At 37.9% G+C, this 26,091-nt stretch overlaps 2 protein-coding genes across 7 annotated transcripts in view; one reads left to right on the forward strand and one right to left on the reverse strand.

The window, feature by feature from the left end:
* The window catches only part of cenpp (centromere protein P), an 83,776-nt gene that overhangs the window by 26,091 nt on the left and 31,594 nt on the right, over positions 1-26,091 (reverse strand). The gene's annotated exons all lie outside the window — the stretch shown is intronic.
* Positions 4,089-14,000, forward strand: aspn (asporin (LRR class 1)). Of its 2 annotated transcripts, none has more exons than XM_063910666.1 (8): positions 4,089-4,315; positions 7,944-8,215; positions 8,897-9,009; positions 10,344-10,557; positions 11,509-11,619; positions 11,766-11,859; positions 11,993-12,131; positions 12,883-14,000. In XM_063910666.1, exons 2-8 carry the CDS (start codon positions 7,990-7,992, stop codon positions 13,078-13,080), a joined length of 1,095 nt encoding a protein of 364 aa, XP_063766736.1. In that variant the 5' UTR covers positions 4,089-4,315; positions 7,944-7,989; the 3' UTR covers positions 13,081-14,000. The 2 variants fall into 2 exon arrangements, with proteins under 2 accessions (XP_063766736.1, XP_063766735.1); XM_063910665.1 differs by lacking the exon at positions 4,089-4,315 and adding an exon at positions 5,552-5,646.

A 26,091-nucleotide genomic window follows, 5' to 3' on the forward strand; every position in this document is an offset into this window, starting at 1 on the left:
TCAAGTGAAAGTGTTGTAACCATTACCTGTGTCAAAATTCAATGAAAAACACGTTAAAAAAATGGGAAATAAGTTTACATCAATTACTTTAGTTCGTTTATTTGATAATCTAGATTGTCCTACCTTGCAGCCCATTAGAGATAGTCAAATAAAACTGAAAAAATGCTCTTTAATTGACACGGTCATCATCTATAAGCGCAAATATCCACTGACAATGGGCCATGATTACTCCATTTTAAGAGTTTATGTGATGGAAACTTCTAAAGCAATGGCAACGAAACGCAGACAGACACGGGGAGAGCTGGAACTTAGATGGCAAATACTGAGTTTATTCTGAAGTTAACGGCCAGAGAATTGACGAGACATTTATTGTAGCCAAGAGTTGACAGAGCGGTTGCCCGACCAATTCTGAAGAATCCTAGCTGTAGGAAGAGGTTTTAACTAGTTCCAAGTGGGTAATCAACATTCTTCAAGCGCCAGACTAAATAAAAGCGGACACTAAGTCTAACTAAAACTGCAATGTAGGTCAATATAATATGCGTATGAGAGCAGCTAGAGCCAGATAAACTGGTGCCCAGCTGTTCCAAAACAATAAAACCTGTCATAGGTCAGCATGAGCCTACCAACAATACTGGTAGAGTATTGTTAACAACAAAGAGCCCAAACTGCCTCTTCTTAAGGGAGATTACAGCAACCCGAAGGCCAAAGAACTATGCCATGGGAATAGAGACAGCGGAAGAAGAAAATGATGAACAAGGTCAAAGGTTAAACACCTAAGTAAAATATTCCCTAACAGGAAACATCAATTTTTTCTGGAGCTGTATATGTAGGTTATTCAGCCCATGGACTGGGACTAAGTCCCTGTGTTTACTGTATAAAATGCATCATGTACTTCTGGAATCTGAGCTTCTGCACAATATTTATATCACCATCATGATCTTTAGGTGGACTCATGTTGAGTTACCGTCATGGTGAAGTCGACGTGAAGGCTTTGTAGCACTCAGCAGCAGGTAACACCCTAAGACCATGTCAGTGCTCTAACAAAATGTTTCCTGGCAAAAATAGGCCCCGAAAAAGCAATAAACACAACATCAGCGCTGAGGCAATTCCTTGGCATGGTTGCCCTGCAAGTTGCCCTGGTGACTAACAGCATTTAAAAGGTTCAGATGGAGGAAATGTTTTTCAACATAAGAAGCTCCATCACAGACGTCTGAAGGGTTGGAAAGTATGAGATTCTGATTGAACAGACATCGTGACCGCCTCCCATCAAGAGCCCAGACCATCTCCTATCAGGAATTAATCTCTGAACTGTAATATGCAGTTTGAAAACTGTGATTCCAACAATTACGCCATAAATTCTTTCAGTACCACAAACCAGTTTCCGTCTTCAGACTGTTGAAGCTGCAGTTTGAGGTTTCCATTCACAAGATTCTTGAGAACAGACATAAAAAATTGTTGATGTCTTAATGATTCATTATTTATGCTTTGCAAATCAGAAATGTATATCTTTTTTATTTTAAGCTTTTTACCAGATTTGACCAGTAAAGACTAATTTACAGACAAGCTTTTTCAAGAGTCCAGGCCAGGTCAGCTAACAATGACAGTGAGATATATACAAACAACTTTAAGAAAGGGAACACCAAAATATACTACAAAGTAATAATAAAAAATATAAAATTCAATCTCCGATTATGAAAGGGATCACATCACAAAACAACATGAGTAACTTTAAAACAACTGAACCAAGAAAACTAGGACCATTCTAGAACCTTCAATACATCCCTAATAATCAAATAATAAAACACAGACCTTTCTTTCTAGTTGCATTAAAGCCTGGACTCAAATCTCAGAATCAAACCCAAAACCTTTTGATTACAAAAGACATTCATACTGATGACATATGGCAATGAGGTTAATCAGTGAAGAAGAGTGACAGCAAAATAGTTTGCTGTGTTTTTGATTTATTCAGTCTTCTGGAACTAGAAAACTAGAAGACTAAAGGAAGAACATCAAAAAATACTTTTGCCTAAGACCTATGTTTATGAATTTGTCTTCAAAGAGTATGTTGAACATGAGATGATCATTTAACCAGATCTCTGATGGATTGGAAAATATGGTTTTTCCAAGAAGATGCACTGAAACCAGAACACAGTCCATTTGGGTTTGTCTGACTGCCAGACCAGTGCATATTTAGATAGCCTGCTGTAAACTGTGCTCAGCTCAGCAGAAAATAGCAGCACCGAATGGAAAAAAGGAATAGTATACGGATAAACCCGTGAGGAAACAAGCTCCTGTTAGCTTTTCCATTCCTGGGAGGTATTTCTGCCTCAAAGGTAAAGATTGAGGCTCTCGTGTTGTGCCTTGTTAAGACTCATCATGCAGAACACAACACAGAACATATGATGTGGACTGCAAGCATCATCTCAGTTTGACTCCTGCTAATCCTTTCCAGTTAACAAAGAAATGTATACAAAGACAAACAAAGCCACCAGTTCTTACTCACTATTCCGGTAAGTTGAATAACCTTATGTCTGAAGACTCACTGGCTTTTTGTATTGGTTAAAGTAAAGTCACAGTTTCATCGAGACGTGAGAAGAGCATTGCAGAATGATGAACAGTGCTTGGTGATACTGGTTGGTGTTGATGTGAATGTTTGCGTGATCTTCAAACTACAGAGGGTTGATTGTGACTTAAGTGTCTCTTCTGGCCCCCTTACAGTCAAGACTGAGGCCAAAACTGTTATTTATCTCATATCGTGCCTTACTTCAGTGGATCATAACATATGGGGTACTGAAATAGTTACTTTTCTATGGATGTCAGTTTGTGAGCCACAACAAACGCCAAAATGTGGTCTGCAACAGGCTAGGGTATGCTTGTGTTTTTTGGATTGCGGATTAAGCTCTGAAATGTCTATATTTGTTTCCTAACTTTGATTGGATCATTGTTTTAGAGAGTGTTGCATCTTCTTTTTAGGCTGACATTTGAAAATACAGCTCCGGAAAAAATTAAGAGACCACTCCAAAAGTTTCTTAAATCTTTATCTTTAAATGTATGGCAGTCATTCCAGTGTCTGTTGAATTCCAACACAGAGAAATGTTGTCAGTAGTTTATAGAATACAATCCAAAAAACAAATTATTTATCTCAAAGACATACCTATAAATAATAAAACAAGAGAAAATAATAATGCGGTCTTTTGATTTTTTCCGCGGCTGAATATTTTAGCATGATCATTTTTGGGATAAATAAGAAAAAAGGGTTCATTCATCTTTCAACCTTAAATATATTCTGCTACCTGATGACAAGCACACCGACATCTCCTTCTGTTAATTGCTTGCTAGTTAAGATGAATTAAAGGTTTTTAATCGATGTAAATTTCTCACAATATTATTTGTGTGAACAGATCATCAATCCATGTGTAATGGAAATAGTATTTGTAGATATCAATTCTACGCACGTGGAATCCGGGAACATCGTGTTCCAGATGGAAAATGGCATATAGTGACATATAGATTTCAGTTTGGACCAGCAGAAAGGTTGCCTTAAAAAAAATCTGAATTGAAAATGACTGCTAAATATATATGTTTTGAGTAAATATATGTTTCTGCATTTGTGGAAGGTAATTGACAGTTACACATTATACATAACCAAATAACCTGTTCACACAAATCATTTCTATCTACCTCTATAGCCCATGTTTGAGGGAGTAAGTTATTATAAAGCTGGATGAAGGAATTACATGATATTAATTTCTTCCAGGGCTGGCTTCCCTCCATCCTAACAGTTGTTGTTTCACTAAGACAACACCAACAGCTGCTGTACAGTCCCACTGTCCCTGTTTGCCCCAGTGCCAACAGGCCTTGGTGTAGGAACCATTCATGTCGAGGTAAAATATTTTATATGGCACCAAGCCGTGAGGGGAGGGGTGGCGACAGACCTACCAGTTTGTTCTATATAAAAACTTCAGGAGTCTGAAGCTAATGATCCTGGCATGACTTCAAAGCTCCTGAAGAAAAGTAAAACCCTAACACTGGCGTTCCAGCTGTAGACCCAGAGATGTACAGACGGTGTGATCACTGAGTGACGAGCTCTTCACTGAAACTCAACCTCTCACCCTAACAGCGTGGGTTTTCCGTCAGTGGGGGTGTTCTGGGGGCCGTTTTTAAAAAAAAAATTCTAGTGAGAGGGGTGATGCTGTTCTCCGTTCACTGGGAATGTATTGACTGAGGATCCAAAGCTCAGCCTTCCAGCTGGACCCTGCTGCTGCTGCTGCTCTGCTCACTGCACGGGGTTTAAACCAGGACACAAACACCTGAGGTAGGACACACCCTTGATTTAATAACAACAAATGACTTAATCTTTGTTATTTGTTAATAAGTTTTAGTTAGGTTTTATTTACTAAGAATGCATAATCTCCAATGTGTATACACAGCTCCTGTGCCTTTAAGGTGATGATACAGAGGAGCCACAGGACTAGGACGCAACATTTATGTAATTGTTTTTAATTTAACTATCTGATCTGTGTCTGTATTGTATGAAACATTTATCTATATTTAGAGAATATTTCAGGTTGATTTGCATGCAGGATCAATTTCCAGGATTGTTCTATGGATCACCTTTTAAGTAAACTATATAATTGAACTCTGAAGGGAAGATGAAGTTTATTGATTTAGTGCTGTGGTCTTTCATGTGTTATTTGCCCGGAGTCTTAGTTAAAGTAGATCTCAGTTGACAAAAATGCAATTGAATTTTCCAAGGGAACACAATTTGATTCCAAATGGTAAATACATGCACATGATAGAGATCTGCCAGAAACAGCTCAGGTTTCTAAAAGTGGTACAAAGCAGATAGCTCTTATACCAGTATGAAGAGTGATGAAACTATGAATCATTAGTCCATCAACAGAAACTTATCTAGTAATAGTTTTGTATCAATAAGCATATTTTGAAGCAACAGTCTTTGACATGGCAAATATTCTCTAATTCCAGCTTACTTAATGTGAGATCACTGTTTATCTCTGCTTTATATCATTACAAAAATGATATAAAATGGGTGAATAGAGCTTCCCTTTTTATTTTTTACATTTAATTGACTTAAATATAACCCCAACAATTGACTTTTTGATCATTGGGACAAATACTGTATCTGAGTCCTGAGGAGAGAGGGTGACTTCACTCTGGTTTGGATGTTTTTATTAAATCTAGAAAAATAATTTGGACTCTGAACAAAAGCTCTTTACCGTCACCAGTCTGCCTGGAGAGAAGTCAGAATAATGTATTGGTTTTTAGGGCTGTTTGATTAGGAGACAGGAAAACACAATAAACTGCATAATTATCTCCAACTCAGTGCCAAGTTATAAAATAAATAACCATGTTGCACACATCAAGCCTCCTTTGTCCTAAATGTGCACATGTGGAAGAAAAGGGAGTCTGAGTGCAGAGGAAGGGTCTACGCTGAGTGGTATGTGCTGATGCCGCAGGATGCTCGACCACCAACACATATTTGTGGGAGGACTGACTCCTCAACTGAATACATCGAGATTACTAGAAGCACGCAACCAGACAACCTCTCCCTGCTGACTGTATGAACGTATAACAGAGGAACATATATACATCATTTTGAGAATGATCATCAAAAATGCTGAATAGGTGAGAGCTGCAGAAACATTTATGTTGGCTGCAAGAACTTGTTTCCAGTGGAAGATCCAGAAATTCATGGAAACATTAATAGAAAGAACAGCATTTACTGAAACTGATCACTAAGGGAAAACAGGGCCATTTCCCACCACTCACTGTTTTAGTAATACATTCCTAAATCAGGATTATTTTAGGGCTGTAAAACTCAACTGCATCACTAAAACAGTTTTTGTGGATGAGGTGACATTTGCACTGGGGAGGAAACGGTTCAAATAGCTTTATACAATATGGCTCCAATACCCAAGAGTGTTGCTAGCTGCTAAAGCCATCTAATAACTTACCAGATGCAAATGTACCATCATGTTAGTATGGTTGATAACTGTAGTGTAAAGTATCCAAGTACATTTATCGTACTTTAGTACAATTCTAACACACTTGTCCTTTATTTCCATTTATTGCTACTTTTCTGCTCCTTCTTCAAAAGAGAAGTTTTACTTTTGACTTTATTTGGCAACTAAAGTTTCTTGTTTACTATTCAGTAGGGCTAAGTGATAATTCAATATTAATCAGCTTTCAAGGAAATCATATCGTAATAAAATTGTGTATCGAGATGAATTAATTATGCTGTTTAAATGTAAGATGCTCATACTAACATATATACTTTAAAGATAGAAACTGGATTTAAGGATGCAACATATAGGGACAGCAATGAAGCTATGTACTCATGGGACACAGTATATGTCAGCACTTTCACAAGGGAATAACTGTTTAGTATAACAGTAGGATTTTAATAGATCTTCTGGCCTTATAAAACCATGATTTTTTGGCAGGTATGGTACAGTTTGTAACCCAGTAACTTTCTGTTTCAACAGTTGATTCCATTTGATCAATTTTTTCACACTAAATACCTAAAGAGGGACTAAACACAAATTTAGAGATGGAGTTAAGATTTACTGGTACAAATACAACCCTTCACGTAAACAGTATGCAGGGAGTATCACATTGTTTTACATTGAAATGTAAATGTTGTTCAAATACCAGTAGATGTAAATCTATCTAGTACTTAAAACAGCATCAATAAGACTAAAGTCCCAAAAAGTCAGGAACAAACCCCTTTGTGTTTAGCAAAATGAAATGTTGTTCTTTGCAATCTTGTTAAAAATCTTTTAATTCCTTAGGTGTTTTTCAAATATTTTCCAAAACAACGATATCAGATGTCCAAATAATCTGCATTTAACTAGAACTGTGTTCGTGTTTTGGACATGGACCAATGAGTATACAACAAAGGTTTGCTCCAAGTAACTCAGATTGACCCAAGAGTTGAGTTTGGCTGTGTCCAAATTACATTCAGATATTTTGGGTTGGCTCCACTTGTATTCCTGCTAAATTCTGAAACCATATGAAGACAATATGAATATAAAACAAATAGAAAATTAGATCCTGTGAAATGGTGCTCTTTTTACAATCATTGTATACAGTTGGTTGTTTGCATTTTATAACTATCCTGAAAAAGATCGAGAGGTAGCACACAAGATCCCTGATTACACTTACTATAAAATGCCATTTACACGTAACAGCTAGTAAAACAATAAGTCATTGATTATGGTTTTCTGTAACTATTTAAGTCTGTTCACATTTTCTTTTCAATAACCACACTTGAAACAAGGCCAGAGCCCATACCGAGTTCCCATAAGATTCTACTTCCTGTCTGTTTCCTTCTGTTGATTTCTCTGATTATCTATTTTTCTTCTCTTTATTTGGGACAGTTTAGCCATCATCTGTGGAAAGTTTGGTGCTCTCACAAATCTAAAAATGAATATTCAAAAAGTATTCATGGTGTTTTCTGGTGGAGATAAAATACTGTTTGTTATCCACAGCTGATTTTTTATTTGCCGGACTTTTTTCTGTGGATTTGTATCACTGCACATACCCTTATAAACGGTCTTAGCTCCTTAGCAACGGTCTGCTCTCCTTAGTAGCGGTCAGTTAGCCAAAAAATTAAGAGCCTCTGGATTATCCAAAAGAACCAACCAGAAACGAGGATTCAACTAAACTGCGTAATAACTCATATCCACACTGCAGATGATTAATTTTGTACCAATATTAAATATCATTTCTACAATATCATACAACATCAAATTGTGAGATATGATTTTCTCAATATCGCCCCCTATAGATTTCTGTTACAGTGGATTAAACCTGATGGAAAAATAAACAAAACATTTCACTTTCTGGCGAGGTTATCTCCTCAGTGTCTTCTGCTGCCCATCACTTTAAAGCTAACTTAACCTCCTCCTTCTTATCCTCAGCTCTCCCTGGTCGCTCTATCTCAGACCCGCCCTCCAAAATAAAACCATGAGGGTCTTTCTCCTGCTTTTCCTGCTGGCGATGGGCAATGCCAAACCCTACGAGCCAATCAATGTCATGGAATTCATGAAACACTATGATGTCATGATGGCTGATTCAGCCGATGAAGACAGCGAAGAAGACGACGATGATGATGACGACGACGATTATGAAGATGAGAGCTGTCCCGCTGACTGCCGTTGCTCGCCAAGAGTAGTGCAGTGCTCCGACAAAAGTGAGAAAACATGGTTGTTGATATAAATGGCAAGCGTTTTTTTGTTATTCAACTCTAAAATATTTAAAGTTTACCATTAAAAATCAAGCCAAGTGGCCCCGGCCGTGGTGCAACTGCCTAGGGCACCTGCACCGTACGCCGGCGACCCGGGTTTGTTTCCGAATCCCACCCGGACTCTCTCTCCCACTTTCCTGTCACTCTTCTATCCGATTAAAGGCAAAAAGCCCCAATAAAAATAACTTTAGAAAAAAATCAAGCAAAGTGTAAGTTGCCATTGTTTATTTTTTTGGTTTCTCTACAAATTCAATGAGAAGATTCAAATCAAAACACTTCTGATCTGAAATTGTGTCTTGCTTTTGTTTGTTATCCTGCTTTAGCTTTCAAAGCACTTTATAAAGCTGTCGTCTTTGGTGATTCATAGATAGTTTGTATTATTTTCATTTTATTATTTAATGTCAGAAAGTGACAAGATTTATAAAAAAACTGCTGATAGTTTGATCCGTCTTGCATCAATGACTATGTAAACTTTCACTGAGATGTTCACGTTTGAGTCATAAAGAGCACAATTACTTCTTCACCTGTACATCTCAGTATTGCATTGCACACATTGGTGTAGAATGAGCTCTCATCACTTTTAGTCCAACTCTGGTCTTCAATTAGGCATTTTCTTTCTGCCAACAGGTCATATCTCTATTCCTGAGAAGATTCCTGAGGACACTGTGATACTTGACCTCCAGAACAATTATATCACTGAGGTGAAGGAGAATGACTTTAAAGGCCTCAACAAGCTTCATGTAAGAGAAACCTTGAGCAAAGGTTCAACCTGCACACAGTAATGAACACCATAACCCCTCTCCATTAACATTCAACAGATGTAGACATCCGATGACTTCAAGCCAAATCTCTTGCACGCATCTAAAGCAGAAATATGCTGCAGGAAGTGTTGCTAAATTACTGTATACATCTGTAAATAGGAACGGCAATTTCTTTCCTACCCTAAATATTAAAACTACTGCTGCGAGGAACACACCTTCAGTTCAATTTCATTAAGCTGGATCTGAATTCAACCAATTTAAAACAACCGATGCTAAAAAAAAGATGGACACGTGAAATACACTTAGATTTTCTGTTTACATGATCAATCCTGTTTTTACACAACCATGCATACAAATAACGTCAGTTAGCAGAGCCTACGCTTTGGTGGCACAACACAACCACTGCAGCAAGTCACGTAAAATAAATATGAAATAAATTGATGAGTGTGTTTGGAGCGAGTGCGAGTCAAGCCAATAAGCTGTCTGTATAGACCTGTTTGCTTTTTGAAGCTAACATACATCTAACAAGGTTTTAAAAAATATTTTTGGAATATGCCAATTGATCCAGCAAAGTAGAGCATTATTATCTGAAATGATTTCCCCCCACTCCTACACCCAAAATGTGCATCTCTTGAGCCAAAATCAACTAAACAAGCCCTAGACATATTAGAGACATAACCAATGAATTCCCTCTACAAAATGCCAAGATTTGGGAACCATCATCATCAATCATTCCCAATCAGACTCAAATTCCACAAAATGCTTTTAAAGCTCCTAAAAAGAAATGGCCCTCTAATAGTAAGAATGTAGCCTGCAGCCTGACAAGATTACAGTCCATTTGTAGGAAACTCATTTAAAAAGATGAGGTCTACCAGCAGCTCTGTCTTTGATCAGCTGATTATGAACCACATTAAGATCTAAAAGGTGAATAATACTCTGCTGTATCAAAGCAAACTAAGGACAATATGCTGTTTGTGGTAATGCATTGGCTTGTCATCAAGAGCTGAATGTCACAGCTGACCTGAACAGGGTTGAGTTTGTTCATCCTTTCTAGTTTATGAAAAGATTAGTTTAAGTAGAGTGTTAATACCCAAATAATGTACAAAGTAAAGAAAATGAAGTATTTTTAAAGCAAACAAACAGCTTTGAAGTAAGTAGATGACTTTCGAATATTTGACAAGGCATCTGTATAAATTGACTGACAGACCTTTCTTTTTGGTAATAAGAGATTACTTCGGATTCTCTATAATCACCTGTAAAAATTCCTAATGAATGTACAGTACTACATTGTATTCTTCCATCTCCTCCATCAGGGCCTGTTTCTGATCCACAATAAGATTTCCAAGATTCACCCCAAGGCCTTCAGAAACATGGAACACCTCAGATTGCTGTACCTCTCCTACAACCATCTAACTGAGATCCCAGCAAACCTGCCGCCCAATGTCATCGAGCTCCGCTTCCACGAAAACAAGATCAATAAGATCCAGAAGGATGCGTTCAAAGGCCTGAGGAAACTGCATGTGCTGGGTAAGACCTGACTTCAGCTTACTGTATTAGATCAACTCAATTCATCTGATTTAATCAATATTGCAATTTGGATTGAATGAAGTATTGTAGAGCTGTAAAGTAAAACGTATTCTACAGACTAAATCATTTTGATTTAATTTTGATTGTTTATTGCAAAAATTATTCCAAAATGATCAATCCCTCCTATATCGTAATCGCAATGTCAGTCAAACAGTAATATCGTGCAGACCTAGATCAGGTCATTGCCATGGAGAAGTTGGCAGCTTTCTACTCAAAAGACTGCAGCAAACCATTTCATGATTCATTCATGTCTGTTAACCATTTTTGTGCGCTTCACTTTTAACACATGCTCTTGCCTCTTTATTTAATATGTTAGAAGCAGTTATTTATCCTCGAGTAAATCAGGTGTGTGACAGTTGCTCCATTTCATTATAGAATAAAACACAGTAGATTTAAAAGGTAGAAAAAGATAAAATAAAATACAAATATTTAAATAACCATAAGAATACAAAATGTAAATGTGTACATTGTACTAAAATACTTCAGAACAACAAATAGGTAAACATTACAGTATAGTACAGTATATATACACACACCGATATAAACAGTGGTGTGAAAGTGTTAATAAATGTATTTATAATAAAAAACAGATTATTGCTCTAAATATACAATCTAATACAGTATTGCATAGTTAACCATTTGTAAAGGTTATGTAGCCCAATTCATTTGATTTTGCCTGCACTGTCCCATCTGTTGTAACATTTATCTGATTTAATAAAGTTTTAACGAGGGAAAGGTGATGAAAAACATTTACAGTAGTATTTCTTTTGATTGGTAAACTTCAGACATATTGAGGACTAACAAGCCCTCACAATGCGATGTTCTTGAATGTAATCAGGAGAAATATGATCATTGAAAACTGTACCAGATTTACTCTTGTTTGTTCCACAGAGCTGGGCGCCAACCCTCTGGCCAACACTGGGATTGAGTTAGGAGCTTTTAACGGCTTGTCCACTCTGTACATCGGTATTGCAGAGGCCAAACTAACTGCTATACCAAAAGGTAGAACATCATTAATCACGTATTACACGCAGACTACACCTCACTCAGGCTTAAAAACTGCTTGTTGATCACAAGCAAGTAAATACAGTATGCTTGTCTTCTTCTGCCTGGTCTGATTGGTTTTGTTTGCTGTGTTTTTTCCCCAGACTTCCCTTCTTCCATCACAGAGATGAGCCTGGACTACAACAAGATCACTAAGGTGGAAATAGAAGACTTCATACGATACAAAAACCTGCAGAGGTAAAAACACGGCCACATATTATGCTGGAAACAAACTTTTTTCCATCACTTCATCTCTGGAGAGTCGAGGCTTTTTAATAACAAGGGGTGATGATGAATTGTACCTTTCAAATATCTTTTGACGTTTTCGCAGGCTAGGACTGGGCTTTAACCAGATCAAGTTTGTAGAAAATGGCAGCTTAGCCAACATCCCGAGCATCCGTCAGATCCACCTGGACCACAACCGCCTGAAAAAGGTCCCACCGAACCTCGGCTCCCTGCGCTACCTCCAGGTGAGATGCTGAATGTAGTCACGGTTGATGCTCTACAATTAGCTCCAACACTTATTCTCCAAAAACAACAACATTTCTGTTTTACATTTCCTTTTCAGATGAACATTATCTTGACCTAGATTTGTATTTGATGCAAAGAGATGGAAAATATATAAACCAAATGTAGCAGCATCTGAAGGCTAAGCTGGCATGTTGCCCATACTTCGTTCTCAAAGGCCATGTCCTCGTGCTCATTCTAAAGCATTCTAAGTTGTACGTGTTCAAAACAATCTACAGGATGGCATGCAGGTCAAGTGACTTCACTTAATTCATCCTTCTCCCACTATGAAGGATCATATGACCGAGCCCAGACATCCCACATAGCGAACTGAATTTGGGCAGCTGCCAATTTGTTTAGTTTTTACCCAAAGTTCATCAGATAAATCCATAGCTAAATCAGGAGGGCTCAGATTTCTTTTGACTACATTAGTATGGTAAAGCACCTGCAAAACACCAATCCAACTGTCAGTCTCATGCTCCATCCTACAGTCCTCTATGTGCAACTGATACTATGCTGTCATCACATCAGGAATAAAAAGGGGAACAGAAAAATGTTTACTTGTTTGCCAAATCACACACATATCAGTTTCCTTCAACTCAGATACCTGACTCAGGCTTTCTTTCCTGGTGTATAGATTATGATTTTGAGTCCCCAAAGAAACAGCATCAGAACATCCCTCCCACTCATGACAAATCTTCTCTGTCCGTTTAGGTGATTTACCTCCACGGCAACAAAATCAGCAGTGTGGGAGTCAACGACTTCTGTCCCATGGAGCCCAGTTTCAAGAAGAACCTGTACACAGGCATCAGTCTCTTTGCCAACCCTGTGAAATACTGGGACATCCAGCCAGCCACATTCCGCTGTGTGAGCGGACGGAGAGGCGTTCAGCTGGGAAACTTCAGAAAGTAGTTGGGAGTACAAACAATGCGCTCAGAGAGAACTAGTAATATCCTCCAAATTAGAAATGAGTTGAAAACAAATCTGGATTCTTAAAATAAATCAAGACATTTATTAAAAAGTGTTGCACATGTAGAAAGTGTTTTTGTAGCTGAAGATAATATACAGGGGGAGGAAGTTATAACTTGCTGTACATTATAATCACATTCAACACGAGTGCCCTGCTACCTTGGTGAGGTTTCTGTGAGGGGATTCTTACGTTTTGTCAGTCACCTTTTTCTGTGTACACTTTTCCAGGAATAAAGCGCCTCCCTCTGGTACCATTAGAGCTCAACAACAGAATCTGCTGGCTTTCTAAAGGTTTTAAGCCATTTCCTTTCAAGTTATAAACATTTAACATATCAAATTCAAAAGTTGTTTTCTAAACCTCAAAAAAACATACTCATTTTCTGTCTTATGCCATATCTTTGCATACTATATTCATGTATTTTTTAAGTTAAGATATATTAATCATCATAGAAGAGTCACTATATGGCCAGAGCATAACATGACCCTAAAAACCACTTTCACTTTTTCTTTCCAGCAGAAGTCTGTACTGGCATTTTTATTGAGTGCAATAAGACACTTTGAAGCGGTCTGTATGTGGATGTTTTATATTATCTCGCTGCATGTCTGTATTGTCTTTGTTTAGAAGCTGAATGCTTCATGTCAGGCTGGATCTTACATGTGTAAGAAACCTAAAACGTCATTTTGTTTTATTGAACTATAGCAAACAAGTGAACTAGAGTAATTAAAATGATAAGCAGGTAATACAATTCCCAAGCTGAGAGCATCTTCCTTTCAAACAGTTTGTTTCTTCCAATGCTCCTCCTCTGAAATGGTGCTATATTTATTGAGTTTGTGATCTAATAAACCAGGATACCCTCCCCTTGTATTTTGTAATTTATATACTTTAAATGGGTTTGAGTTGTAAAGTAAACATTTCATTTTGTTCCTTGGACACTTTTTTTCATATCCTTTAGACTTTTGATTTCAGGCAATTTAAATATAGGGAATGTTTCTGCCAAAATCAGCGGGCGAGATACTGGATAAGATAAGAGTGAAAAAAGAGGTTAATCACTGAAGATCAGAAAGAATGATCAACACCTTTTCAAATAACTTGATAATAAACTGAATGAAGACAGTCATATGTGGATTGCATGCTCAGAGGGGCTGAACCTCAAAATTGTATTTCTGGTTATAAATAATTAGATTTAATAAAATCATCAATAGTCTACAATAAATTGTTAGAAAACAGTGAATAATGTCCACACAGAGAGGGTTAATTCCCTAAATGGTCGGTCCAAAAACATTCCAAAACCGTAACATATTCATTTTATAAAGATACAGACAAACAGTAAATCCTCACATTGTAGTAGGTTGAAACGCATATAGCAGGACTGAAACAAACAATTCATTTCAGTTATTGGGAATTGCATGCTTTTGATTCAATAATAAATTAATCAGTTGCAGCAAAAAGTGTCCTCACTTCTACCTGCTGGGGGGGTTCCCTAAGGAACACCTTTATTCGGTTGTTACAAAATTGAGCAGGTTCGGCCAATGTCATTCCTGGCCTTGGATTCTGCAACAGCAGTCTCAGGAACAGCTTTTTCCGCAACACCATAACCCTGCTGAACTCTCAAACTCAGGACTAGCCCACTCTTCCTCCCCCGCCATGATCCTCGAACTACAGTGCAAACACAACACCACATTCCCCTTTGAATGTCATGGGGCTCCAACTCACAGCGCCTCACACTCAGGAACCATTAACTTGTCATACATTTACAATTTATTACATATATTTGATGTTTATTACAACTGTATTTAACTTTTACTTGCGCAACCCTGCACCCTATATGAATATACTTCTAAATCACCACCTTATGCAAAGATCTTTATTCATATTTATTGATTTATGTCCATTACTACAACATTGTTGTTGTGTAATTTATTGTAACCACATGCACTTCGTTGTAGTCAATGACAATAAAGTTGAATCTTATCTTATCATAAAAGTAAGATCTCTCAGTCTGCATCCAGCCAAATGTTGTTACAGGTACCAGAAGTGGTTTTCCTGGTAGGAGGCTGATGAACACCAGTGGGCCAGTTCCTTTACACACCAGCAGATGTCACAACACACTAAAGAGTTGAATGCAGTTCCCCTGGTGTGAGTGGAGGTCTGGAGATTGATCCAGAATAAATAAGGGAAACCAAGCAGGGATTGTCTAAATTTAAATTCTAAATTGTTGAGAAACTGTTGCTTCCTGGGAGACCCTTTGGACTTAAATGTTGCTTGAGTTTTTCGATCTTATACCACTGTTTATAAAACAAAGAACTCTGAAGCTAACATTCAGAAAATAAAGAAAGCATGAAGCAACATCAATTCACCAATACTCTACAATACCGTACTCAGAGGCTATTCATGCCAAAGAGTTTTGAAAATGTCTTGTACAAATATTAGCCTTGGGATCAGATTTGGGATCTGAGGAAATGTTGGGATCTCCACTAAAACATACACAAACAGATTTGTAAAGTTGGTTTGGTAAGGTTGACAGAAGCTTACTATAGTCTTTTGTATTGAAGTCCTGCATTGCCACGGAATGTTACAGAAAGAATGTTTAACAAACAATCCAAAATTAAATAATGGCAGGAAATCTTTTTTTAGCTACTAAAAGAAAATCAAATGGAAAGATTAATGAAAGAGCATTTTTAGTGTTCAGTAGATTTCTTAGAACAAAATCAGTTCCAGTTGACCCTACAAGAAACATAATAGGGATCCCCAAGATGTACTTCAGCACTGCATAGACGTTTTTCCATTAGATTGGAAAGACACAGGAAAAGGTTTCTATCTCAATGATGTGTTAGAAATGGATGTTTCCCAAACTGCAGAAAGCCCCATTGTTCACATAACCGGGGTCACTTCTTTTGAAACCTTTCCTTTAATAAAGAGTCGCACACAGGACTTACCTCAACAACATACAATGAGAGAATTTGATGAAATGTATTTATTTTATTTAGATTGCGCTGAACATTATATTTTTCTACTTCATGAAAAAGAATAGGCTGCTGCAAATATACAGATGCTGTAGGTTTGGTTTTATAAAGTCTAAGGATAAAGTTGGTTCAGCTTTATTTCTTTGTGACTTTTTGTTTAATAATTATTAATATAAAGATGATCCCAGCTGAGATTTTGCTTGATTTGAATTGATGTAAAACTGTAAAATAACATTATAGGTGTTCATACAAAACAATATGCAGAAACAGACTGAAAGCACTTAATGGAACTGACTGGAAAACCGAGTTGGTGATAATGCTCTGTGGGTTTATCGGGACACGCTGCATGAGGCATCACCACTTCCGAAATATGCTTTTGAGAAAGGCGGTTTGTGTTTTATACACTGTGGGATCTTGTGTAGGCCAATCAGCTGTCAGTTATTGAAATAAGGTGTATTTTGGGTTAGGGTTAGTATAATCTATTTTAAGAGAGAGTAAAGAGCAAACAAAAAAACAATTGTTCTTCTCCGTACTCGCAGACAAAAACTACTGAAACAGCTGGTGTGTCTCATTTTGCGCACCTCTGTACTTGCACTTCCCATTTTGTGTGTTCTAAAGCACCTGAGTATTGTGAGGATTCACTCATAACGGTCAAAAAGTTGAGTGTGGAACGCTGTTTACTTTTCACAGTGAACCACCGACATCCTAGGTATAACCTACGGGAGACGACCATCCATCATTGCTGCTGCTCTGGTAAACACAGCACTAAAAAGAGAAAAGTTATACAGGTGGGTTTTTTTCACTTAATGGTGCTTTTGAAAACAAGGCATCTGTAGTTCTACTGGGTTCAGTGAGCAGTCTGTGATGATTTGATACCGTGAACAACACCATTGCTAATTAAGAGCAGCGATTGTGACTTCTAGCGAGGGCACAGCAGCCATGTGCGAACACTTACTAGTTGTGATCACACACACACACACACACACACACACACACACACACACACACACACACACACACACACACACACACACACACACACACACACACACACACACACACACACACACACACACACACACACACACACACACACACACACACACACACACACACACACACACACACACACACACACACACACAGTGATGAAACCTATGTGAAGACCTGAGTGTTTTTCTGTACACTCTGCGTCTCTCTGGGAGGCCGCTGTTTGGCTGTTAGCTCCCCACTGATTCCCAGAAACAGAAACACAACACCTGCCAAATGCCTCTCTCAGACACACCTCTACCTGGAACTGATATCTGCAGGAATCCAGGCCGGGCTGCAATGCAGTACAAACGGCGTGGAGCTGTTGATGGTTTGCTTCTCAACTGTTTTGTCTTTCTAAATGAAGACTTATGCAGTGGGTGGGGTTGAGGGGCGCTGTCTCTCGCTTTCTCCAGGAAACATATGGAAAAGATCTGCCGGTTGGCCAGGCCTCATTCTGCCACGTTTCACAGCCCCCCCACCCACACACGTCCTAACTTCAGAGCTTTTACCTCTATTCACCGGTTTTTACTCCTCTCTACCTTCTTCTTTATTCTAGTCATTTTGAAATGTTTTAAACTAAGCCATGTTGGTTTTCAAAAAGCTGAAAATGAAAACGGATCAACTTTGAGTGTATCATTGCGCAAAACAAAGCGTACAACTTGTGGGAGAGGGGGCCCGGGGTCAAAGCTGGTCCTTGTGCTCGAAACACAGAAACTATAACAATGTATTTTTGTGGTTGAACTGTCCCTGAAAACAATCTTCTTGTACCTACGTTTTCATTGAGAGTGGATGCAATAAGATCTTTCTAATCCATGTTAGCAGGGTATTTACCAATAGTATTGCAGTTATCGATTCCACTTGCACATCACAATGGCAGGGACACATTTGGGGAGTTGTATGTATACAATGTATAATGTATAGATATGTGTATTATAAACAGACATGTATGGCAGATGTGTATAATATATATATATATATATATACAGTGGGCCAAAAAAGTATTTAGTCAGCCACCAATTGTGCAAGTTGAGGCCTGTAATTTTTATCATAGGTACACTTCAACTATGAGAGACAAAATGAGAAAAATAAATCCAGGAAATCACATTGTAGGATTTTTAATGAATTAATTGGTCAATTCCTCTGTAAAATAAGTATTTGGTCACCTACAAACAAGCAAGATTTCTGGCTCTCACAGACCCGTGTGGTTCTGGGATTTTTGCTCACCGTTCTTGTGATCATTTTGACCCCACGGGGGGAGATCTTGCGTGGAGCCCCAGATGGAGGGAGATTAGCAGTGGTCTTGTATGTCTTCCATTTTCTAATAATTGCTCCCACAGTTGATTTCTTCACACCAAGCTGCTTACCTATTGCAGATTCAGTTTTCCCAGCCTGGTGCAGGTCTACAATTTTGTCTCTGGTCTCCTTTGACAGCTCTTTGGTCTTGGCCATAGTGGAGTTTGGAGTATGACTGTTTGAGGTTGTGGACAGGTGTCTTTTATACTGATAACGAGTTCAAAAAGGTGCCATTAATACAGGTAACGAGTGGAGGACAGAGGAGCCTCTTAAAGAAGAAGTTACAGGCCTGTGAGAGCCAGAAATCTTGTTTGTTTGTAGGTGACCAAATACTTATTTTACCGAGGAATTTACCAATTAATTCATTAAAAATCCTACAATGTGATTTCCTGGATTGTTTCCCCCATTCTGTCTCTCATAGTTGAAGTGTACCTATGATGAAAATTACAGGCATCTCATCTTTTTAAATGGGAGAACTTGCACAATTGGTGGCTGACTAAATACTTTTTTGCCCCACTGTATATAGTGTTTTTCATGAACTCAAAGACTCATAATTTCAAATGTCTCTGCTGTATGCATTCCTATTATGAAGGGTTAAAACTCTGCATCTGTAAAGACGATTACAAGATAAAACATTGACATTACAAGTGTCAAACTCACTCTGAAAAATGTTGGTTATTTTTATCGATTTTGGTTTTAACGCTGTTTTGTCTCGGTTCTTTGAGAGGGTAAAAATATTCAATAATCTCTTCATACAGTTTAATTTCGTTGGCGGTATTAAATATAAGTTATTTAATAATACTCTGCTTTGGTTTTGCATTCACAAGTTAGTTCTACATTAAGTAGTGCAATTTGAGGATTAACAACTCCCCGGGTTACTGTAGGTGTTATACTCAACCTGCCTGTGTGACAAATTGTCCATCCATGGTATGCAATAAATATATACAAATTCAAATGATTTCCTTTAGAATGATGTAGAAAATTGGCATTGGAATTGTTGGTAGAAAAAACCAATAATCATAATTTTGAGTGTCTATACAGTAAAGGAAAAAGGTATTGAGCAGTGCTGTGGTTTAGGCATTTCATTGTGAATGGGATCCAAATGATGTCGGTTGTATGAACACAGTGTTAATGCATTTATGTGTTCAGTAACCTGCGTACTGCTACTTTTAGAAATAAAGAACAAAAAAGGGTTATTTTTGGTTATGGAACATCCCTTCAATGTTTTAAGCACTGCAGATTTTCTGCAAAGTTAACAGTTACACATCCAAGCATTGAAACACAATTATCACATTTCAGGCATTAGTTTTTTACAGAAGGTTGTCCAATCAGAGCCTTTCTTAACCAGCACATCATCATGTTTTTATTGCTCGGCAAATCCTTCATGGGCACTGCCAACAAACCCAAACAACTAATGAGGTAGAAAGTCTGCCCAGACTACTGCGGACGCTTTAAGAGAGAAATTAAGCACTCCAGGATGTCAAAATTACAGCAAAGCTCTCACATAAGTTGGAGAAAATTGGATATTTAGTCTGTCAGCGCTCCCTCAACACACCTTCACTGTCCAAAAACACACACACACACAACCACAAACATATACCAGCAACTCATCCACAGCAGAGCCAAGGCTAAATGAGGCCAATGAAGTTAAAATGTTTAGAGGCAAAGAATGAAAGGCCTGTTTGTTCGTGTGAGAGAATCCCAGCAGTGATGCTTTCTGCAGGGAAAATACTGACATGAAAAATGAGCAAACGAGCAACGACGAGCCAATAGCTGTCTGGCTCTCAGGTGGAAAAAATCTGGCCTCTGATGAATGTGTGTTCGTGCCTGTGCTCGAGGGTTTTGTGAGAGTGTAGATGAAACGGAGCATCAAAAAAGTCAAATAAAAGTAAAAAGTAAAGTAATAAAACTATATGTGTAAACTAATAAAAATTGCTTCACAATTTAATTTCAAACGCAAGTCTCTGTCTAGTGAAGCCAGCTAAATCTAGCGTGACATTCTCACCCACAAAACAGGTGGGTGAGATAATGCCTGAGCGATGGAAAAGTGTTAATAAATGTAAAGAGATTAACCAGTATATATTTACATATATAGATCTAGTCAATAAAGTTCGGCTACATCCTTTCAAAAGGTCACCTATAATACAAAATGCACTTTTTGATGTCTTTTATACATAAATATGTGTCCCTGGTGTGTAAGGAGACTCACAAAGTGTCAGAAAATACAACCCTCTCTATTTTCCTCCTTACCCAAATCTCTAAAAACTAGCTGATCCAGATGGACGTAATATCAGAAATGTGGGCTGGCTTTACATTGAACTCCTGGCAACACAGACGGCAAGCTGAATCCCCCACCATCTGTGTGTCTGTGTATTCAGCAGGATGTCTGCAGAAGGGACTTAGAGTAAAGTTGTTATATATATATATAATACATATAATGGCACTGTTCTAGCGGGAAACACTGAAGAAAGAACATGTCAAGCTATGTGCTGTATCAGAAACAATGCGCCACTTGTTTGGAAGTAACATGATCTGTGTTTACGTTAGCAAGCATCGCTAACACTCAGAGCTAACGCTGTACTCGAAAGACTATGTGTGAATAAGTCGGACATAAAAAAGATACTGTCCTTGTGGTAAACCCGCGAGAGAAACGTTTGAGCTCCACTGTTTCACAAATAATGCTTGATGTGGTTTGGAACATTAGATGGCGTTTAATCATGGCAGCGTTTAGCTGAGTATCTCCATTAGAAACTTCTCTCATGACGGAGGAGAGATCATGAAACTCCAAAGGGGCGTGGCCAGCAGCAGCTAGTTCCATTTAAAGCTACAGTCAGCAAATCAGCACTTCATGAACGGCGCTGAAATAGAGGGGGATGAACAATACAGTATAATAGGAGATCTTTAAGATAAGCACTTAAAGGGGCCCCAACATGCTTTTGGGGGTTTTCCCTTTCCTGTAGTCTGTTATATAGGTTTTTGTGCATGTAAATGGTCTGCAAAGACTAAAATCCCAAAGTTCCCTCCAAGGGGAGTTTCTGAATTTTTCCCATAGCAGAACATTTATTTTGGCTAAATCAACTACCCAGTTCGATCACTCGAATAGGCCTTTTTCAAATCATTAGGGCCTAAACTAGTCAAATGCACTCTGAATCCAGTCATTTTTCTTCTCTATTCATTGTTCTAATACGAGGCTGAGACAGGCCGTGACGCAGCGTATTGCAAGTCTGTGGGCCCAGATACGGGTACTTTTGCTCTCAAGAGTCAGGCTATTTGGGCTGCATGCGCCACCGAGCAATTTTCTTAGGGATCAATGGGGCCTTGCCTCTAACACTGTATCCACTTCTCTTAATATATCCATTCTCTAAAACCCTTGCGCAATATATACACCGTCATATTGCCCAATCGCCGGGTTACAATCTCTTAGTGCTTCATTTGGGAACTCGCTAACATAATACAACACCTTTTTGTCCTTCTGTAATCATGTCATTGTTGCATAAAGCAAAAATCGTTGCATTAGTAAAGGCACAAAGACAGACAGGAGAGCAGAAGAGAGACAGAGAGACGGTCATAGCCAGAATCAGAGACACTGTTATTTTAGCCAGTAGCCATCCTTGAGCAGGAACTTTTGAAGAGCAGTCCAATAAAAATAGATTTTATCCAGATGGAGTCTACTGCAGAGGAGACAGCCATGCTCTCCTCGTCACAATTAGCAGAGGGGAAGCATCCAAGACCACAATGTCCTATTAAACAGACATGATTACATTAACATGGGAACTTCCCAGAATCCCCCTGCTTCAACAAACACATGAAAAACACATTGACTTTAACCACAAACAATAATATAGATTAACTGTAACTGGAGAGTAGGCTTCTGTTTATGATTCATCGACTGCTGATACTTTACTGCACCTGAAAATGTGAGAACTGAGGCTAAATTATAAAAGACGAAACACACTGGTGTTTTTAACAAATAAAGAATTTCAAGCTACTTTTTTGACCTATGAGAAGCAGGGCTGAATCAATTTGTTGGGTAATAGGCATACAATCCATTGACAACTATATCAATAAATTAACCTGTGATCTTAAGTTGTGATTTTAGTTCTGAGGGGAAAAAACGATTGATTCTTATTTTTACCATATTTGTGCCACACTACTCGATTCAACCTGTTAGCAGAGATGGTAAAATAGTGAGAACCCATGTTATTACCAGAACCTTTGTCTGGTGTATTGAGCCATTTGAACCCTATGTCAAACCTATATTTAGGGATATTGGCGCTATATTTGACCCTTGATTGAATCTCGAAAACAAAATGTAAATTAATTGGTTGAATCCTGGTTTTCAACTGAAAAACATTGCAAAAATCAGACCTTTATAATTAACTTTTCATTTAAAACACGCCTGTATTTTTTCCAGCTTCTGCCTGTAAATTTAATACACTTTAATATAATCAAGCAGCATGTAGGCCCTTTAATACCACTGTATATCTGACATCGCTCCTATTTTACCTTTGCCCCATTAGTTGCCAGCTAAGTTCAGGATTGGTTTCAAGATTATTTGTATTCCTTTGTAATGGGACACCATGGCCTGGCTCCTGCCAAGAGATCCGCGCCAGAGTGGCCAACCAAAATAATTTATCCTTAATGGGTTCTAAACTTATAACAAAAGGCTATTGCACTTTTGCTTGCCTAGTCTGTTGACCCTTTTCAAAAAACAACTAAATTTACACTCCTTTATTTTGCTTTTATTTTTAAATAAAGGATTGATCTGTGGTCGGACTGGTAGATGTATGCTTTCAGTGTTTGCAAGTGCACTACGCTTGTATGTACTTGTTTATTCATTCTCTGTATGTGTATTTGCTCTCTGTGATTGTTAAAATGCATTTTTGTTTTCTAAACTTTGTTAAAAATGCGCTAAATAAGCGTGTTTTACTTACTTTTGTAGAATGACCCAGTTTCTTTCTCATCCTAGCGATTTTCTGGGCAATTTCAAACAAAAGCAATGTCTGGATAACATTCAGAAGTCACTGGACAAAAGAGAACACCTATCCAAAATAACCCAACACTGGAAGGCACTCAACACATAACACTCTCCATATGCCCCATTATGGTTTGGTCCACAACTTGTGCAGATCACAGCAGGCCTTCAATTAATACCATCATACTGCACCTGTCACTGATGACTGTCAGCCAGCCGACAGTGAGACTCATTCGTTTTAATGAGGAGCAAAGGTAATGTTTACCAGCAGAAGAGACAGTATTTCAGGTGATGGAAACTCACTGATATTTACGGACTGAAAACAGGGATAGACGCTTTCAAGCACTGGCCCCACAGGAAACCAGTCCCCTAAATTTGGGGGACAAAGTAACATTTCGGTGGTCCAAATGTAAAAGCAACCTAACAGTCCTTTTTAACAGTGACACCTAAAAAAAAAACCGAAAAAACAACAGAATGAGAAACTGTATAATTTGGTTAAATGAATCTCCGGTATCGTGGGCAATGGTTAACGATGCATGGAATGTGAATTGTGGTGTAAATATTTAATAACAAATCAATCACTAATTGATCATTAAAAGATGACTTTAAGATGTCAACAAAAATGCAAAATCATTCACCTTTACTGAGAACATACACTCTTTAACTCTCCATCCTTCCAATAAACTAACTTCCTTTTTTAAAGGCCCCGGGTCCAACAATGAAGTGTTGCAACCCTGGAAACACATGTTGATTTTGAGTTTCCTCCAAAGATCCAAGTCATACTAAGTGCCCTCGAGCGATAAGAAAGCTTTCATCTTCTAACTGAAAAGGATGACAAATGCAGGGCAGATGGGACAGATGACCTGAAGTAAAATGAACTCAAACGTCGATACTTTTGAATATATTCGAGAAAACAACCAGAACTCCTGATATTTCATTTTTCAATGGCAATATGGTCATAGTAATGGTACAGCACGATACAGTAATTATAAGGTTAAAATAACTATTAAATTCTTCAGATGAGAAAACCCTTCAGTTGAAAACCACAATACTCAAAATGGTCAAACTAAAATCATTTGTGAATGGAAACATTAACGACTTCAAGTGTTACAGGTTTTTATTGTAACAAATTCAAACACAAATTTAATACATGTAAAATTTGCACACACAAACATTTTTTTTACACCTGAGAAATAGCTGTCAGTATAAAATAAAGTGTTTATATGTAACCAGAGTTCATCCTCATCTTGCGTTGGTTGAAACAAAATCTACTATGTCAATGTGTTACTTTTCTCGGATGCTTCTAAGTCGGTTCATTGAATCATACCTTTCTATGAAAATAAGTCTTGGTTTTCCAATTAAAACAGGCATCTGAGATATGTAGATACTGTATTTTACTATTTGTAGGTATTAATAGGCTAATGTTACTTAACAGCAACATTTAGCTTCTATCTTTGAAAGCAACATTTTCTTATCTTAATCAGACTAATATTTATGGAGCTCATCTGTTTATCAAAAAACATTTTCATGTGTTTCTACAAAACTTTTTAGATGGTTTGTCAATCTAATTAGCCCTGGTTTTTTTAATTATTAAAAACATCTAAAGGTGGGAGGCTGTCACTCCACCACGCTAGTTAGAATGTCATTTTACCAAATACTCTTAGATCTGTGTGGTGTGAAGTGAAGTGAAGTGAGGTCTCTTTTGCTCTGTCTGCTCAATTGTGTGATTGTTAGTACTGGGTATTCAGATCAAAGCTTTATGTATGTATTTTGTTGAGAAAATATAACCAGGACTGCAGGTACTTGCATTCATTTCAAAATTGATACCTGCAGATATCAGTTAACGCACTGTAAATGGCCTAGATGAAAGAATATTTGACATTTTCACAACTTTCAAAATGACTTGGTACTCTATTCTTCATGCAACTGCAAAGCTTTAGAAAATGTTTACAAATAATAATATATTTTTTGTAAATAATAATATATTTTATTTAGAGGCACCATTCAAAGCTCCCAAGGACACCTACATTTAGAAGTGTGAGGGCCTATTCACCTTTCTTAATCCTAAAAAGGTAAATAAAAGGCATTCTGACACCGCAGTTCCTCTGGCCTCCTGTAGATTTAAGTTCATTCACAGTTGGAATGTGGATGTTGGTATCTAAACATTGTGAGAGCTAGGGCAATCATTTGCCCCTGTTTCTCACAAGAGAGAACCACAACACTGACCACCCGTCTCTTTCACCACTGGTGGAAGCTACTGAAAGACCCTGGTGCCGAGGTGTTTTGTTGGAGTAAAGACAGTAAACCTCATGCTGGAAAAAGAGCTTCCAGGCATAGTTAACCAGCTCTTTACAGGGAGCATATATCAGCTGCAGAAAATATTAGACCCTGAGATGTCCACAATAAGACATAAACCATAGATACTTATGAACCATATGATTCACCATACCACATATGAAATCAATACTGTAAGGCTGTAAGTCTGAGGAGAGTAAACCATGAGAACACTAAAAGGGCAGTCTAAAACACACAGACCTTAAGGTCAAGGATTTTCCACATGTGAGATATGATTCGTGTATTCCCCTCGTGATTCAGACCAAATAAAAAAAGGGAAATTGGTTTTACTTGGTTAGTGTTACACCGATCCACAAAGTTTCAGAAAAATCGGGCAATCAATTTTTTTGTTATCC

The sequence above is a fragment of the Eleginops maclovinus genome, chromosome 20 (genome assembly GCF_036324505.1).
Source record: "Eleginops maclovinus isolate JMC-PN-2008 ecotype Puerto Natales chromosome 20, JC_Emac_rtc_rv5, whole genome shotgun sequence".
Lineage (NCBI taxonomy): Eukaryota > Metazoa > Chordata > Actinopteri > Perciformes > Eleginopidae > Eleginops > Eleginops maclovinus.

What these genes read in the sequence shown, in the direction of transcription:
- aspn (XM_063910665.1), top strand. An exon ending in AGTGCAGTGCTCCGACAAAA is followed by an intron (nt 8,216 to 8,896) that starts GTGAGAAAACAT and finishes TTCTGCCAACAG; the next exon opens with GTCATATCTCTATTCCTGAG. An exon ending in CGATACAAAAACCTGCAGAG is followed by an intron (nt 11,860 to 11,992) that starts GTAAAAACACGG and finishes ACGTTTTCGCAG; the next exon opens with GCTAGGACTGGGCTTTAACC.